Source organism: Trachypithecus francoisi, unplaced genomic scaffold (genome assembly GCF_009764315.1).
Source record: "Trachypithecus francoisi isolate TF-2019V2 unplaced genomic scaffold, Tfra_2.0 Lachesis_group12, whole genome shotgun sequence".
Classification (NCBI taxonomy): Eukaryota; Metazoa; Chordata; class Mammalia; order Primates; family Cercopithecidae; genus Trachypithecus; species Trachypithecus francoisi.
The window spans coordinates 121266749-121284007 of record NW_022681457.1 but is presented as its reverse complement, the minus strand read 5'-3'; the positions used below and the strand labels follow the sequence as shown (position 1 = coordinate 121284007).

Sequence of the window (17259 nt, the reverse complement as noted above, 5' to 3'; positions counted from 1 at the left end):
GCAGAGACTGGAGCTTTCTGGAGAATTTACTGACCACAGAGGGGTGGGCTTCACATGAGGTGCCCGCCACTGCGGGGCCAGGGGCCTGAATGCTGCCTGGGACCAGCTGCCTGCGCCCCACCCTACGGCTGTGTACAGACGGGCGCCCCCCTCGCTTCCCTCCCCTCTGCCCGAGCTGGCTGGGGCCAGACAGATGGTGGACACAGCGCACAGGAAACAGCAGCTTCAAACAGATGCTGGCCCAGGCCACGTGCCTTGCCACCCCTGCCCCCACCTGCCCCCCAGGACCCTCTGGGCCCCCCAGCACCGCTGAGGCTGAGTCTGCCCTCGTGTCCTGCCCAGCCAGGAGTCCAGGGTCCTGCCCCCCAACTGCAGGGCCTCTCCCATCCCAGCCCCCACCCTAGCCCACACCCCAACCCCCTTTATAAAAAGAAGAGGAGACAGCACCTTCCGCTGGACTCTCCCGGCCGGCCACAGCCCCAGACAACCTGGGCCTGGGGCTGCTGTCCAGTCCCACCGGCCCGGGCGTCCACGAGGTCCCTTTTACGTCTGTACAGCAGCCGGTTGGCTGGGCGGCCCCGGCAAGTCTCTGTGCGGCTCACAGGTGCCGCGGGCTCGGGTGGCCGTTGTGGTAGAGTTTCTGCTTCACGTGCACCATGTTCCCGGCGGCCTCCTCAAAGGGCCTGTGCGGCCGCCGGCCCAGCTCCCGCAGGCTGCACAGCTTGGGCAGCCAGGTCCACGAGCCATCTGCAGGGGGACAGGGGCGGTCAGGCAGCTGGGGCCGGCCAGGACGGTGGCATTCCCAGGCGGCGGGCACGAGGCACTCACCGTGGCGCCGTCCGGCTCTCCAGGCGCGCACGGCGCAGTGCAGGACGCCGTCCATCCACACCAGGAACCAGCTGATGCAGAAGCCCAGCAGCAGCCCCAGCATGAGGTCGATCTCCTGCTTGGTCACATTGTCCGTCACAAAGTAGTTCTCGGAGGCGTCCACCACCGACTGGTCCCCGTCGTATGGGATCACGTAGTGGATGTGGTGCCTGGGGGCGGCAGGGCGGGCTGGCACCTCTCCCGCCGCCCCTGGCCTGGCCTTCCCCTGGGGGGCCTAGCCCGTGGTTGGGGTGTGGCTGCCACCCTGGGGGTTCTCTGAAGCAGCCTCCTGGGTGGGCAGGTCGGGAAGGGGGCACCAGACTCAGCCAGGCCCAGGTCACAGGCCAGAGGGAGTGGGAGGTCAGTGGCCATGGGCCGTGGAGGCTGAGCACGAAGTCCAGGCAGATGGCGGGACCGGCTGCTGGCGAGGGTGTCAGCCCTCACTCAGCACCTCCTCCCTGAGTCCTGGAGCTCACGGGAAGGTGCTGTGGGTGGAAGAGGCCTCCCCCAGAGGGGGCTCAGGATGGTGGTCCCCACGGCCAGGGTCACAGCTCATCTGCCCGCCCCAGGGCCGCGGAGGCCACTTGGAGCAGAACCGGACACAGGGAGCCCTGCTGGCCCTGGACTGGCCACTCCCATGCACCCTTCCCCGCCTGCCATGCCCTTTCCTCCACGGCCGCCATCCCGCCTGCCAGGCCCACTGCCCCTGGTGTTTCTTCTGCTCCTCTGTCCCTGGGAGGTGCTGTCAGAGGTCATGGGAGCTCTACCCAGCACCCCCTCCTCTCCCCTTCCTGGGGAACACCCCCTTGCCCTTGCCTGGCACAGACCCGCCCTGCTCCTCCCAGGATGGACGGCATCCAGGCTCCAGGGCCCTTTCGTCCTCAATGCCTGGGCATCTCAGTGTCCCTTGGCCTCCTCTCCCTGGGCCCTTGGGGGACTGCCCAAGCTCAGGCCACAACCGCTTCTGGCCTCTCGCTGCTGGGGCCACACAAGCTCCCCAAGGAGCGCGCTCCAGCAGCTCACCCTGTCCCAAGAAGGTCTCCAGGCCCCACAATCCTAGGTGGGCCCACCCTGCTGATTGGACTGGCATCCCAGACAGCCGACTCTGGGGTCCCGAGGCCAATATGAGGGCCTGGGAGTGGAGGCCGTGGGCCCCAGGCGCCTTGCGGTCCACACTCCTGGCTGCCTCCCACGTCTCCGCTGAGCTCCAGCTGCCTGTGTCTCCACGTGGGATCCACAGACACCTTAAACTTGTGCCTAAAAATAGCTCCTCTCTCCCCAAACCTGCTTCTCCCCCACCTTCCCCTCGGTGAGGTATCAGTGCCTTGGCCTGGTTTTCAGCTGAGACCCAGAGACCACCCCATGCTCCACACCCCAACCAGAAGCACTTCCCACACTGAAAGCCCGGCCTATCTGTCCAACCCAGGGCCTTGCAGCCCTCTCCAGGCCAACCCTGTGCCCAGCAGGGGCCACACAGGTGCCTTCCCTCGGTGAGATCTGGGGGTCCTGGAGCCTGAGCCCAGGCACAGGGAGGAGGCAGCCCTTGCCCCAGGCTCTCCTTGAAGCCTTCCTGCTCTCCTGGGCTTCCCAGAGGTCAGTCCCCTCAGCATATCGGGCAAGTGGCCACTCCCAGTGGCAGGGCTCTCGGTGAGGAGTGACCATGACCGTGGCTGATCCCTGGTGGCCACCAATCACCTGGTGACGAGCCTGTCCGCAGCCATCATTCTCAATGGGCAGCTGATGACCACTGCCTAGAATGTGCAGCTGCCAGAGGCCCGCAGGGGAGGAAGCTGTTCCTGACTGAGTCCTCACCCACCCCAGGGGCTCAGTAACTTTGGGAGTCAGAGGTCACAGCCTATGTCCCCTGCCATGGCTGGCCTGGGTACCTGTAGTTTCTCCCCCTGCACCTGGCCCTCCTTCCTGGGGGGCTCAGGTCTCCCAAGTGAAAGCAGGAGACAGGCCTGGGCAGAGATGTGCTATCTGCACACGTATGTCTGTGACATGTACATACGTGTGTCCTGCCTGCGCCACACATGCTGCATGTGTCCACCTGAGGCCCAATGTACGTCATGTATACACACCAGCCACATGCACAGGACATGGCGTGATACTGTGGACATGGGCCCCAGGAGCTCCACACCCCCGCCCTGTGCACGGTGTGTCACACGCGAGTGCATGTTCGCTTGGCTTTGCAAAACGCAGCCACCCTCTCCACGGGGCGCCACGTCACGTGCATGGACGGATGTCTCATTTGGACGCTGCCTGGCAACAGACTTTGGAGCATTGATTTCCATACACGTTCTCCATGTCAACATCTACGTATAGGCACGTACAAGGCCTACACATGTACACACACCCGTTCTGCACACCAGCGTGTACACACGGGGAGCCTCTCATGGCAGTGCATGGACATGGTGTATACGCAGATACTCCATGCGCAAAACGGTTGTCTGCACACACACTGGCTGCACCCACATGGAGACATTTTGCCGTGTCCCTGAGCACACGGCACTGTATATTGTGACATACATGTACTTTGCATACACATACATGTTGTCAATATACAAGGGCGCTTTGTACGCTGAATGTGCATATTCTGTATGTAGAGATGTGAACAGAGCGTAGACACACAGACACACACACAGCAGTGCCATCTACAGCAGGCTGTGGCTCTGCTTCCCACACACCAGCTGCCTTCAGCGTGCACTCCACCTGAGTCCACGCGTGCTCTGGACACGACATGAGCTGCACGAGCTGCACCTACACGCCTTGTGCAAATACTCTAAGGCGCCCTCTGCCTGCCCTGCCAATCCCTCAGTGTGCTGCCACAGGTGGATGCACACGGCCCCAGCCCACGCGCACGGAGGCCGCGCCTTTCTGATGCTCCGCTCTGGGCCCAGCCTCCAGGAGGCCATGGAGCCAACCTCAGGCCTTTGCTCAGCAGTCGGACCGTCCAGACAGGGACACGGGGCTCTCCGGTAGCACGTCGCCACCCCACAAGCTCTCACCCCTCACCCTGTGCCCGGCACATGTGAGGGTCACAGACACCCCAATCTCTGCCTTCTCTAACACCCGTGTTCTTCATCAACACACCTGCTGCACCCATAGGCATGTAACACGCTTAGCAACACATGCAGCTGTCCTGAACACACATGCCCTGCGCCCACATGTATGCACAGAGACCCCTGGAGCAGGAGGCAGTAGAGATGACGAACACGGGTTCTGGGTTGGTGCCCCTTTGTCCTTCACTAGCTGTGTGACCTTGGAAAAGCCTGTCCTCTAAATCCTCCGTCCACTTCCTCATCTGTCCAGCAGGGTTAACAGCGGCCACTGCGTGAGAGTGTCCTGAGGGATGGGAATGCATGCGTGCGTGTGCGGGCGCTGTGTGTACGCACATGTATATATGCACAGACGCCACACACATGCGCGTCTCATGAGAAGATGTTTATTTCGTACATGGACGTACAAACATGCATGGCCAAGAAGATTCCATCACTACACGTGCACAGACGGGATCACACAGTGGGTGTGGGGGGATCTGGGCGCTCCCCTCCATCTGAGTGACCTTGAGGAAGCTTCGCCTCCCCGCTGACCCCCAGCCCATCCGTCAGCTCCTCTCCAGCCAGGGGGTTGTGACCAGTATCCCTCAAGGCAGGCCCTTCCCACCTTGACCTGCATTCCCCTGCCCTGGGACTCACTGCAGGGCCCAGCCCTGTGCCAGCAGGTGCTTCCTGCCCCAGCCCTGATGAGGCTGGCTTGGGTCTCCACTGTGGACATCAGACTGGGCTGCGGCTTCCCGGCCTCCAGGCTGGACCAGGAGGCCCCGTGACCCATTCCGCCATCACCCTGGAGGCCTCTAGGTGATGGTGTCCTAAAGCCATGCGCCCCCAGGAGACCCCTCCTTGAGACAGCTCCTCCCCCTGCGCACCTGGCAGCCCTCAAGGGTGGAAGGCGGATCGCGGCCTGCGTGGGGCTGGCTCCCCCGCGCCCCGAGTGGGCCCCGCCACACATGTGCGCTCACGCGTGTCGAGCCGGCGCCGGTTGCGGACTCACCGGCCACAGTTGCAGTGGCAGACGCGGTCCTCGCCCCGCAGGTGCGGGAGGATGTAGTTGTGGAATCGGTCCAGCAGCGCGTTCATGTCCATCAAGCACGCGATGGCCTGGAAGAGCCCATGACCGGTCAGCGCCAAGGAGCGGGCGGGACGAACGGGCTGGGGGCGGGGAGCGCAGGGCAGGTGGGGGCAGCGCAGGCCGGGGTCGGGGCAGCGCAGGCGGGGAGCCAGAGCGCAGGCCGGGGTGAGGGGAGCGTAGGCTGGGGAGGGGAGCGCAGGCTGGGTTGGGGGGAGCGCAGGCCCGGAGGGGAAGCGCAGGCCGGGGAGGGGAAGCGCAGGCCGGGAAGGGGGAAGCGCAGGCCGGGTGGGGGGAGCGTAGGCCGGGGAGGGGAGCGCAGGGGTGTGGGGATCGCAGGCTGGGGAGGGGAGCGCAGGTCGGGCTCGGGGGAGCGCAGGCCGGGGAGGGGAGCGCAGGCCGCACGGGCGGTAAACAAGGAGCAGGAGGTGGGGGCAGGCGGCGCGCGCGGGCGGGGAGCAGGGGGCGCGCGCGGGAAGCCCCTCCGCTCACCATCACGACCGACGCCCCCAGAATCATGAAGATCATGGTGTTCGCGCTCATGGACATCGGGCGGGGCCGGGCCGGGCCGGAGCGCCGCCCCCCGGCCCCGGCGCCCCCCCGGCCCCGGCCCGATGCTGAGCCCCCGCCGCCTCCGCAGAGGTCAGCGCTTCCCTGGGTCTTCCGCCGCCGCTCGCGGCAACCCCGGCGCCGGCCGGGAGGAGGAGGCGCGGGGGGGGGCACCGAGGAGGGACGCGGGGCCTCTCTGGGGTCGCTCGGCCCTGCCCGCCGCGCTCCGCTCCGCCCTCGGGTCCTCCCCGCGCTCCGCTCGGCTCGGCTCGGCTCGGCTCTGCTCGGCTCCGGCCCCCTCCCTGCCGCCTCCTCCCTCCTCCCTCCTCGCCGCCTTCCTCCGCCTCCCGGGAGGGACCGCGCAGCCCGCAGGCCGCCCCGTGCCAGCACCGGTGCCGGGAGGGGACCGCCACCCCCAGGACACCGGCCGGGACCCCTCTCCGGGAACCTCGGCTTCGTGCCCCGCCCCAGTCTGGTCAGACCCAGCCCCGGTGGCCTGTCCAGTGACCCTGGACGCCGGTCCCAACGCAATCCGGTCCTGGAGGGGCGCCGAGGCCCTCCCCGCCCCACTGCTCCGCCCTCCCTCCTGGAATCCCAGGTCGCCGGCTGCGCGGCTGCACCAGCCCGCTTGGAAAGCACATGCCTCCAGGGTGGGGTCTGCAAGGTCGCGCGGCCGTGGGGCCAGAGATGGGGGTCACAGGGCAGGGACGGGATGACCCCTGGAATCCTCAATGGAGAGAGGCGGCGCAGGAGCTGTGGGCAGGAAAGGGGGGGTCAGCCCAGCGCCATGGGTCGGGACGCCTGCCCTTCAGAGGCCCCAGTGGCCACCAGTCAGCTCTGGCTGTTCCTAGCTCAGGGTCCTGAGGCCAAACTCTCATCCACAACCAGTGAGACCATGTGTCAGACCCAGGAGGCCACCCTCTCCCTTCGAGCAGTAAGTCAGCAGGAAGCTATGCCTGGGACCCAGCCTGGGACCGGGCGCCATCCAGGCTCACTGCAGCCTCCATCCTCCCAGCGCAGCCTCCATCCTCCCAGCGCAGCCTCCATCCTCCCAGCGCAGCCTCCATCCCCCCCGCCCTCGGCAGCTGGCCTTGGGGGACAGCTGATCCTGGCCCCGGCGGTTTCCACGTGGAGGGGACACCGCTCTGCCACAGGCAGCAGTGCTGGAAGGAGCAGCCGGCTTCTGCTTCAAGCAGCACGGGCAGGGGTTGGCCCAGGCCCCGTCAGCAACACGTCAGCAACGCGAGGTTTGAGCTACACCTCCCAAGCAGTGGTCGGAGGTCACTGAAGGCAGCAGGGCTAGGCCTCTGCCACCTCCTCAGGCGCGAGGGTCAGGTCAGGAACTCAGGACCAGGCACAATGACAGCAGCATCTGTTTATTAACAATTCCAGGTCATTCCCAACACGCCGCAGCAGGGCTGTGTACAGTCCAGCCGGGTGGGGAGGAGGGAGGGAAGGCAGGCACATGGAGACACAGGTACGTCGGGAAGTGCACACAAACCATCGTCTTTCCTTTCTGGTTAAAGAAGAAAAACTTTATAATCAATATCCCGCTCATAAGTAAAAGTGGGAAAGAAAAAACTTGATTGCTTTAATCTGGCCTTCTGGCATCTCCTCTCCCATTTCATATGCACAGTTTATTTGGGTAATGCTACCGTCATCAGCAGAACACCTGTAAGTAAAAACAAATGTCAGGAAGGAAAAAGTATGAACAGGAAGCTCCAGAGGCGGCTCCAGGCGGGCGCTGGGCTCAGTAGAAGCAGACGGTGTGCAGAAAGGTGCGGCCGCTCTTCTCCTCGAACTCCTGCAGCAGCTCGTCAATCTCGTTCTCCATGTCTTCCGTGTGCTGGATCTGCAAGGACAGCACTGTCGTGAGGGCCTTGCCCACTCCCGCCTGTCTGCTCCCCCTCAACACCTGGATCGCCAGGGAAACGCCAGGCCTGAGCCAGCAAAAACCAGGGTGGCGGGCAGGCCCTCACCCCACCACTGCTGCCTCCCAAGGATTGCTGGAGGTTGCAAGGGGAGAGCTTCCTGGGCAGCCCCAGGCCCTCACCTGGTGTGGAGCAGGAGGTAGCCCCTACCTCCCCACCGACCCTCACAGAACCTGAAGCTGGGAGGAGCGTGGAGCTGGATTCTGAGAGGCGCCCAGCACTGAGCCTGGAGGCCAGGACTCAGGCCCACACGCACACAGCGGGGCCGACCAGCCCTCACCACCAGCGCGCCCTCACCGCTAGTGCTTCCACACCGCCAACGAGCAAACGGGGGCAGGGAAAGGTGCGGTGCCCAGAGACCCAGAGAGGACCCTGACCCATGCCCTGTGGTGGGGGCAGCCTGGTCACTGGAGCGTCCTGGCAGCATCCTGGCCTCCATCCACCAGAGCCCCTGGCTGAGGGCTGCTGCCCTGGAGTGAGCAGGCCCGGCTCCTGAGCACACCTGCCCTGGCACTGGCAGCTCGTTACTCGCCATCTCCACTGACCCTGGTCCCCAACCTGGGACAGCACCCAGTGCCTCTAAGCAAGGAGTGGCCTGTGACTCAGCTCTGGCCAACGTGACCCAAGCAGAAATCACGCAACAACTTCTGGGACGAGATTTTCCCTACGGCCTTTTCTCCTGCCAGGCGATCGTGAAGACCATCCCTGACGCTGGCCCAGGAGGCATGCGGGGTGGGCAGGCAGAGCGCAGGAGCCTGCAGCCACACGGCGGCTTCTCCCAGCGCCGGCCCGCCTGGCTCCTGGCTTTCCAAACACCGTTTTCTCTCGGTGAAGCTGTCCGGTTTTTCTTTCACAGTTATCAAATCACAGATCACAGAGGCAGAGGCGGGACGGTGCGTGGGGCTCTCCTCAGGCAGGTCCTTTCATCTCAGCCCAGCACCTCCATGCCACAGCAGGGTGGCGACAGAAGCCTTGGGGTGCCCCTGGCCCCTCTGTGCAAGGGGGACACGCAGGGCCCACGGGGGAAGGCAGGTGTGCAGAAGGCCAAGTCCAGGGGTGGAGAGCGGACACAGCACCCTTGGCAGCCTCCAGGCTCACGTGGGGCACACCTCTGACCGCACCACATCCAGGAGAGCTCCGTGCTCTGCTCGCTGAAGCAGGGCTGTGTCCACCAAGGGGAAGAGGCAAAGTACCAGGCGTTCCCTGGAGCCTGTGTCCTGGGAGGCGGACTAAGCCCGTGTTGGGCAGGTCACTGCGCAACACCTCTCCGCTGAGCAGAGGGCAGGGGCCGGGGGGCTCCTGTGCCAAAGCTGGGGAGTGACTTTCTCTAAACTACCAGCGGGCACCTTAACACAGGCGAGCTGAGCAGAGACCCCGCCCCAAGCAACAGGGCCAGCCTCAGGCCTCGGCCACGCCCCTCTGTCACGGCCTCGGCCACGTCCCTGTCACGGCCTCCGCTCCACAGGGCGCCCGCCGGGTACTCACACACTGGCAGAGCTCACAGATGAGGAACGCCCCCAGGGTGGCCTCCTCGTGGTTGTCCTGGATGTCCACATTGACCACGTGCACGGGCTGGCAGGTCTCCTGTTCTCTGGAATTCAGATCTAATTGGGACAAGGTGACACAGACGTCAGAGGCTCCAGAACCAGGTAACAGGCAGTCAATGTGGCTGAGTCCCTGGCTCTGCCGGCCCCTGGCCCAGCCCAGCCCAGCCCAGTCCCGGTGGTTTCTGGACTCTGCAGATTGGGGAGCACAAAGACTGAGCCTCAAACCGAAGGCAGCTGATGGTTCGAGGAAACCTCAGCAAATCTCCAACTCAGCAAAAGCTGGTCCGGGACTCCCCACCCACCAGTCAGTCCTGGAGTGAAGCGCAGCTGGCATTGCAGCCCTTCCCCGTCATTAAAGACCAGCCTTCCCTGCTCCACGCCAGCTCGAGGGTCGATTCGTGTGAAAAATGGACCCTGCGTGGTGGCTCTCGCCTGTGATCCCAGCACTTTGGGATGCCAAGGCGGGTGGATCACTTGAGGTCAGGAGTTCAAGACCATCCTGGCCAACATGGTGAAACTCTGTCTCTACTAAAAATACAAACATTAGCTGGGCCTGTTGGCTCACACCTATAGTCCCAGCTATTTGGGAGGCTGAGGCAGGAAAATCACCTGAACCTGGGAAGCGGAGCTTGCAGTGAGCTGAGATCGCGCCACTGCACTCCAGCCTGGGTGACAGAGCAAGACTCTGTCTCAAAAAAAAAAAAACACCAAACAAAAAACAGCCCCCTCAAGCCCATGAAAGGCCGCAGCCAGCACACGGGTGGTTCAGTGACCAGCGGCCCTGCCTGCCTGCCAGGGTGTTTTGCACACAGGTCTGGCCCCCGCCCCTGCCACTCTAGATGGGCTGTGCTGGTCAGGGTGGGGCCCCGCAGGCATCCCCAGACCCTGTGAGAGCTGCTGGAGCCCAGCCCAGCACAGCCACCTCCTCACCTTCCACCACCTGGTCATACACTCTCTCTTCGCAAGTGAGGATCAGATCAAACAGGTCTTTGCAGTTCTGGAACCTTTCTGGTCGGGGCTTGATTCTCTTATTTCTGTCCAGCATATGTAAAATCCCATTCTGTGTATAGCTACACATGGGAGTTAAGGAATGTCAGAGAAAAGGCATCTGTGTATGAAGCCTAGAAGTGCCTGTGTCCTGGACACCCAGCCCCCTTCCCTGCCCCACAGCTGGGGCAGCCGGGACGCAGGCCTGGACAGCTGTAGGGGGTGAGCCATGCCCTGGTGAGCCAGGGGCCTCACTGTCCTAGCGGGTCCCACAGAAAACAAACCGGGCGATAGCAGGCGCTTGCTCCTCGCTGAGCCCCAACTCTGCTAAAAGACCCAAGGCCTGCAGGACACCCCCACCCCTCCCCCCAGCATCTGAAGCCTTCTACCCAGACCTCTTCCCTTGCCGCTGGCGCGGCCCGAGCTGCCCTTGGCCTCAGTCACTGTGTGTCCGCAGTCGGATCCTCCTTCCGCCCTCTGCTCCCCAAGCAGTGCTGGCTCCGAAACCTCAGCCCTTCAGTCGAGACAGAGCAAACCCAGAAACCAAGTCCCAAGTCTAGCTCAGCTACAACAGTCAAGAACACTGGAAAACCCAAAGAAAGGAAGCTTCAGGCTGGGTGCGGTGGCTCACACTGGTGATCCCAGCACTTTGGGAGGCCGAGGTGGGCGGATCACCTGAGGTCGAGGAGTTCGAGACCAGCCTGGCCAACATGGAGAAACCCCGCCTCTACTAAAAATACAAAGATTAGACAGACGTGGTGACACATGCCTGTCATCCCGGCTACTCAGGAGGCTGAGGTTGCAGTGAGCCAAGATTGTGACACTGCACTCCAGCCTGGGTAACAGAGCAAGACTCTGTCTCAAAAAGAAAAAGAAACGAAGCTGCAGCAGCAATCAGGCTGGAAAACACTGACACAAAGACCAACAGGGCAAGACAGTCGAGGCGGGAGATGCTACAGCCTCGCTGCCTGCGGGACGGTGGAGGCAGGATGAGGCCTGAAGGCACTCAGCATCCAGCCCAGCTGAAAGGGGGCCTTGGGCGAACGCTGACATACACAGGCCCCAGCAGTCCCAGGAAGGGGCCGCAGGAGCCTCTGGGGTCCTCAGGGTGGAGCACCCTCCCACCATTCACAGTGGCCATGCCTGGCCTCAGGGGTTCGCAAGGAAGGGGGCTCACTGCCCCAAAAAGAGAGACTGGGTCCCCAAAGATGAACTCCGTGGTCTGTGGGAGCGCATCTGAGCCATTCCAGATGGTCGGGGACAAGCAACCACTTTCAGAGAAACAGCCTGGCTGACTCAGGAATTCCGAGTGAACTCAACTACCTTCCTGGGTAGCAAAAACAGTTTCTTTTTTTTTTTTTTTTTTTTTTTGTTAGGCGGAGTCTCGCTCTGTCGCCCGGACTGGAGTGCAGTGGCCGGATCTCAGCTCACTGCAAGCTCCGCCTCCCGGGTTTACGCCATTCTCCTGCCTCAGCCTCCCGAGTAGCTGGGACTACAGGCGCCCGCCACCTCGCCCGGCTAGTTTTTGTATTTTTAGTAGAGACGGGGTTTCACTGTGTTAGCCAGGATGGTCTCGATCTCCTGACCTCGTGATCCGCCCGTCTCGGCCTCCCAAAGTGCTGGGATTACAGGCTTGAGCCACCGTGCCCGGCCAAAAACAGTTTCTGTAATACACTGAAGTGGTTGATCTAAGGTTTAACTTGAAAAGGCATCTGACCCTGAGCTGCATCCTTGGTTCCTGTCACTGTCAGCAGTGTGGAAGTCACCCACCCCCCGACGTGCACATCGGGGTCCCACAGCGTGGGAGTCACCCACCCAGCCCTGATGTGCATCTCTTCCTGCACATCGGGGTCCCACCTGTGTCCCTGAGGCCCCTGGAAGCAGTCACGACACCCAGGTCCATCTCTGGGGAACTTAGTCCTTTAGCCGCTGAGAATCAAAGTCTGCGGAAAAAAGAGCTCGAGGCCGGGCGCGGTGGCTCAAGTCTGTAATCCCAGCACGTCGAGAGGCCAAGGTAGATGGATTACCTGAGGTCAGGAGTTCGAGACCAGCCTGGCCAATACGGTGAAACCCCATCTTTACTAAAAACACAAAAATCAGGCCGGTGGGGTTGCGCACACCTGTAATCTGAGCTACAGCTACTTGGGAGGCTAGGGCACGAGAATTGCTTGAACCTGAGCAGCGGAGGTTGCAGTGGGCTAAGATCACGCCACTGCACTCCAGCCTGGGCGACAGAGTGAGACTCCCTGTGGAAAACAACAACAACAACAACAACAACAACAACAACAACAAAGGCCGGGTGCAGAGGCTCACGCCTGTGATCCCAGCACTTTGGGAGGCCAAGGCGGGTGAATCACCTGAAGTCAGGAGGTTGAGACCAGCCTGGCCAATATGGTAAAACCCCGTCTCTACTAAAAGTACAAAATTAGCCGGGCGTGGTGGCACGCACCTGTAATCCCAGCTATTCAGGAGGCTGAGGCAGGAGAAGCTTGAACCTTGGAGGCAGAACTTGCAGTGAGCTGAGATCGCGACACTGTACTCCAGCCTGGGCTACAAAAGCAAGAACCGTGAGCTCACAGGGTCGCGAGGTTCCCCCAAACTCCAGCAGCAAACCCACGGGGCCAGTGAGTGCCCACGAGGCAAAGGCTCAGAGCAAGGCGGGAGGCCAGGAGCCGTTGGCGGGCGAGGCGGGGCCTTCAATAGACAGGCTCAGGGCCACGGGGAAGCTGAGCAGGTTTCGGGCCTGCGTGTGAGAGCCTGCTCTTCAAGTCATGGGGAAATCCTTTCTGAAGGAAGAACCTAAGTATGCCGGGTGGGAGGAAGGGGAGAGAGGCGCCATCAGAATGGAAACCTGTCCCATCTTCCCGACGACACCCGCACCACCTGCAGCAGAAGCCCCACGGACGCAAAGCGTCCAACATTGAACCCACAAAGGAAGAAACGAAAGACTCAGCCCGGGCAGAAGGCAGCACCAGGCTGAGGGCCGGACCCACACTAGGGCCCCAACTGGCCATGGGAGCCTGAAATTTACCCAGAAAAGTGGGCCAAGAGAGGGTCCAGGGCAGGGCAGGCGAAGAGGAACTGCTATGCCTAGAATCAGCCGCCCCCGCTGGACACTTGGCCTGAACACCTGGCCCTGCACAGTCCCTGCAGCTTCAGGGACCACGTTCAGTAGAGGATGGCCGACACCCAAAGGCCCTGAAACAGGCACACATGAGCCTCAGCTGAAGTTAACATACATCTAAGAAATAAACTCCCAGCTGGGCGCGGTGGCTCACACCTGTAATCATAGCACTTTGGGAGGCTGAGGCAGGCGGATCACAAGGTCAGGAGTTCAAGACCAGCCTGGCCAATATGGTGAAACCCCGTCTCTACCAAAAATAAAAAATTAGCCAGGCATGGTGGCAGGCGTCTTAGTCCCAGCTACTCTGGAGGTCGAGGCAGGAGAATCGCACCCCTGCACTCCGGCCTGGGCGACAGGAGCAAGACTCTGTCTCAAAAAAAAAAAGAAAGATAATCCTAGCACTTTGGGAGGCGGGCGGATCACGAGGTCAGGAGATCAAGACCATCCTGGCTAACACGGTGAAACCCCATCTCTACTAAAAATACAAAAAAAACTAGCCGGGCACGGTGGCAGGTGCCTGTGGTCCCAGCTACTCGGGAGGCTGAGGCTCGAGAATGGCGTGAGCCCGGGAGGTGGAGGTTGCAGTGAGTGGAGATGGCGCCACCGCACTCCAGCCTGGGCGACAGAGCGAGACTCCGTCTCAAAAAAAAAAAAAAAAAAAAAAGAAACTCTCAGGAATGGGCCAAGAAAATTGTCTGGAAGCGAGATGTGGCAGCCACGGTGGGGGGGCTGCTAGGGGCGGGGGGTGCAGTGGGCAGGCCCCTCCTCTGCCCTGGCTTCCACGTGGACCGCAGTGAGAAAGGACGAGCGGCCACGCACAGGGGCGGCTCCGTCCACCCAGCCAGGGCTGCGGCCTCCCACTCACCCCGGAGGCCTTCTGGACGGTGGCGGAAACAGAAGCTGGCCCATCAGACCCTTGAGTGAGATTCCCGTGGGTAGAGTGTGCGTGGCCAATGCCAAGCGGCCGCCAGCCAGCATGAGCAACGTCCTGGCCCTCCCTGCCCCAGTGGTGTCACTCCCGCCCCACAGTGACGTCTGGAACCCTCCCCCGGCGTGTGGCTGCACCGTCTCCTGAGTCTGGGGATGGGAGAACAAGGCTTGTGCTAGAGACCTGGGGCTGTGACACACACCTGTGGTCCCAGCTACTCGGGAGGCCAGGGCAGGAGGACCCCTTGAATCCAGGAAGGACCCAGAGAGATCTGGAATATTGTCTCACACAACAGAAAGTGTCCTCAATACCGAATCGTGTTAAAATTCTGCGGGGGACTAACCATCGGAGAAACAAACTAAGCTTCCAGTCCACACAGAGCAACAGAGAAATCCTGCCTCTACAAAAAAAAAAATTACCAGCCTGGCCACCACGTGGGAAACCCCATTTCTACTAAAAATACAAAAATTAGCTGGGCATGATGGTGCCCACCTGTAATTCCAGCTATTCGAGGGGCTGAGGCAGGAGAATGACTTGAACCCGGGAGGCAGAGATTGCAGTGAGTAGAGATCGTGCCACTGCGCTCCAGCCTGGGTGACAGAGCAAGACTCTTGGAAAAATAAATAAATAAAAAATCAAAATAAAAATTTAGCCAGTGTGGGCCATAAGCCTGTAATGCCAGCTAATAGGGAGGCTGAGGTGGGAGGATCGCTTGAGCCTAAGAGGTTGAGGCTACAGTGAGCAGACATCATGCCACTGCACTCTAGCGTGAAAAAAACAACAGAGAACCTATCTCAAAAAAAAAAAAACAAGAAACAAGAAAAGGCTGCAGCCAGGCATGATGGCTCACACTTACAATCCCAGCACCTTGGGAGGCAGAGGCAGACGGCTTATCTGAGGTCAGGAGTTCGAGACCAGCCCGGCCAATATGGCAAAAACCCAACTCTACCAAAAGTACAAAAATTATGGCCGGGCGCGGTGGCTCACGCCTGTAATCCCAGCACTTTGGGAGGCCAAGGCAGGCGGATCACAAGGTCAGGAGATCGAGACCATCCTGGTGAACATGGTGAAATCCCATCTGTACTAAAAATACAAAAAAATTAGCCGAGTGTGGTGGCGGGCGCCTGCAGTCCCAGCTACTCAGGAGGCTGAGCAGGAGAACAGCTTGGACCCGGGAGGTGGAGGTTTCGGTGAGTTGAGATCACACCATTATACTACAGCCTGGGTGACAAAAGCAAGACTCTGTCTCAAAAAAAAAAGATGGAGAAACCCTGTCTTCTCTACTAAAAATACAAAAGTTAGCTGGGCTTGGTGGTGGACACCTGTGATTCCAGCTACTCCAGAGGCTGAGGCACGAGAATCACTTGAACCTTGAACCCAGGAGGTGGCGACTGCCAGGAGCCAAGATCACATCACTACACTCCAGCCTCAGAGAGCAAGAGTGTCTAAAAAAAAAAAAAAAAAAGTCCACATGGCACCCACCTGCAGACAACTCCCGCCATCCTCCACGCCAGCCCGGGGGGGCAGCTAGTGCCTCAGAAGGGCCACTCTTCAGGGTTCCTCGCAATGTGTTATTCTGAATATCTGCTCTTTTCTTTCGAGTTGAGGCACGTTTGTTCAGTTTTAATTCAGGCAATTTTCAGCTGACATGAGTTGAACCCTAACCATGACTTTCTTGGTTAAGTCTAATGCTTTTGACCCTCCATCAATTCCCAGACACCAGTGGACACTACAGGCCCTTTGCCAGCACTCAGAGAATCAGTGCCTGGGCCCTTGCCTCGCCCCAGACCCCACAGGACTTTGAGCTCCGGGCCCCGGGCTGCTGGCACCCCTCAAGTGCCTGCCAGGGATGGTCCCGGGCCCAGGGAGTCGGGACAAGGCAGTGATCTCACCTAGCAGAGCCTCAGCAGGGTTCTGCTGTGGAAGATGGAGGGAGGGCGGAGGTTTAGCAAAGCACCACACCAGGGAGGACAAGCCTGCCGGAGCCAGGGATGGTGAGGGCAGGGCAGGATGCTGCACCACGGACTGGCGCTGGCCAGGCCTGGTGGTTCATCAGCAGGAAGGTTGCACCCACCAACCCTCCACGGAACCATCACCCACCACACACCCTCCCCTCCCTGCTGGGCCGGGTGCACAGACCCTTGGGGCATCTCATGGTCTAGGAACTCCTCTTACGCTGGGCTGTGTGTGGCCCACATTTCTGCTGTGGACACATCCATCACCAAGACAGCTCCCGTCCTGCCAGCGCCCCCAGGTTGCCTGGGCCCTCACCAGCCCCTACAGGGCAGAGCAGGCCTGGTGCTTCCCCAGGCCAGCTGCACGGGGACCTTCCACGCGGGTTAAATGTCCACACCCCGGGCAAAGCCTGAAGCACACACTGGATCTGGACAGACACGTGCTCCCTGCGGGCAGAACCAAGACTGCAGTCCCTGCCATGGAGAAGCCACACACGTCTCCCAGGGCTGCAGGACGTATAAATAGCACCATTTGTAGGAATGAAAACACAGTAATGAAAACTAGAAAAATAAGCCCCACAGGAAACTCAGTGTGTGGCCTACAGCTCTCCAGCCTGCCAGGCACAGGAGGGACCCCAGAGGCCACAAAGGGAACAGCAGCAGGGTGAGGCCCTGAGCAGATGCGCTGGGCAGTTTCTCCCCAAATCACAGACCCCAAGCTGCTTTGGTTGTGCTAAAACCAGCAAAAAATGAATTGAGAAGTACAAAGTCAATTTCACTTGCAATCAAATCTATCTACGTGTGTGCGCCAGCTGCACCAAATGCGACCTGCACACTCAGGTTTCCCGGAGCCCATTCCTGCTGGTCAGGCGAGGGGAGCCTGACCGCTGCTGAGCCCATCTCCGCTGGTCAGGGAGGGGGAACCTGGCAGCTGCTGAGCTGGGCACTGCTTCCTGAGCTCCCATCCTACCCGCCAGCCTTTCTTGACCAGGGTCCCAATTCGTGGACACCAATGGCCCAACCTATCTCTGCCCCAAACCCACGTGAGACACAGCACCCATGTCCAGGGACATCCTGAACATTTTGCCCATCGTCACATCACCCTGAGGGCCTGAGGGAGGGTGGCAGGGCCCGAGGCCTGTGCTCACCCCACACAGGCAGGGCCACTCCAGGCCACCCACCACCTTTCCCAAGAACGGTCCAGTGTGGGCAGCCCAGTGACTCAGATCCTGTCCATAAAGCA

General features: G+C 61.0%; 2 protein-coding genes across 2 annotated transcripts in view; both read right to left on the bottom strand.

Moving 5' to 3' along the window:
• Positions 1-10: 10 nt before the first annotated feature.
• Positions 11-5814, bottom strand: TMEM240 (transmembrane protein 240). The gene is made up of 4 exons (XM_033228737.1): positions 5488-5814; positions 4921-5027; positions 829-1037; positions 11-747 (listed from the first exon to the last, which is right to left on the bottom strand). Exons 1-4 carry the CDS (start codon positions 5542-5544, stop codon positions 599-601), a joined length of 522 nt encoding a protein of 173 aa, XP_033084628.1. The 5' UTR covers positions 5545-5814; the 3' UTR covers positions 11-598.
• Positions 5815-6904: 1090 nt separating this feature from the next.
• SSU72 (SSU72 homolog, RNA polymerase II CTD phosphatase) overlaps positions 6905-17259 on the bottom strand; it is a 33442-nt gene continuing 23087 nt past the window's right edge. The window contains exons 3-5 of the mRNA XM_033228736.1: positions 9953-10092; positions 8961-9079; positions 6905-7396 (exon numbers count right to left, since the gene is read on the bottom strand). Of these exons, the coding sequence (XP_033084627.1) occupies positions 7295-7396; positions 8961-9079; positions 9953-10092 (361 nt within the window). The 3' untranslated portion in view covers positions 6905-7294. The remainder of the gene's footprint in view (positions 7397-8960; positions 9080-9952; positions 10093-17259) is intronic.

Excerpts from the sequence above, each read along its gene's own strand:
- TMEM240 (XM_033228737.1), bottom strand. The coding sequence starts at position 5,544 with ATGTCCATGAGCGCGAACACCATGATCTTCATGATTCTGGGGGCGTCG. Across the intron at positions 5,028-5,487 it reads TGGGGGCGTCGGTCGTGATG|GCCATCGCGTGCTTGATGGA; the intron begins GTGAGCGGAGGG and ends GGGCTCTTCCAG. Across the intron at positions 1,038-4,920 it reads TGCCACTGCAACTGTGGCCG|GCACCACATCCACTACGTGA; the intron begins GTGAGTCCGCAA and ends TGCCGCCCCCAG.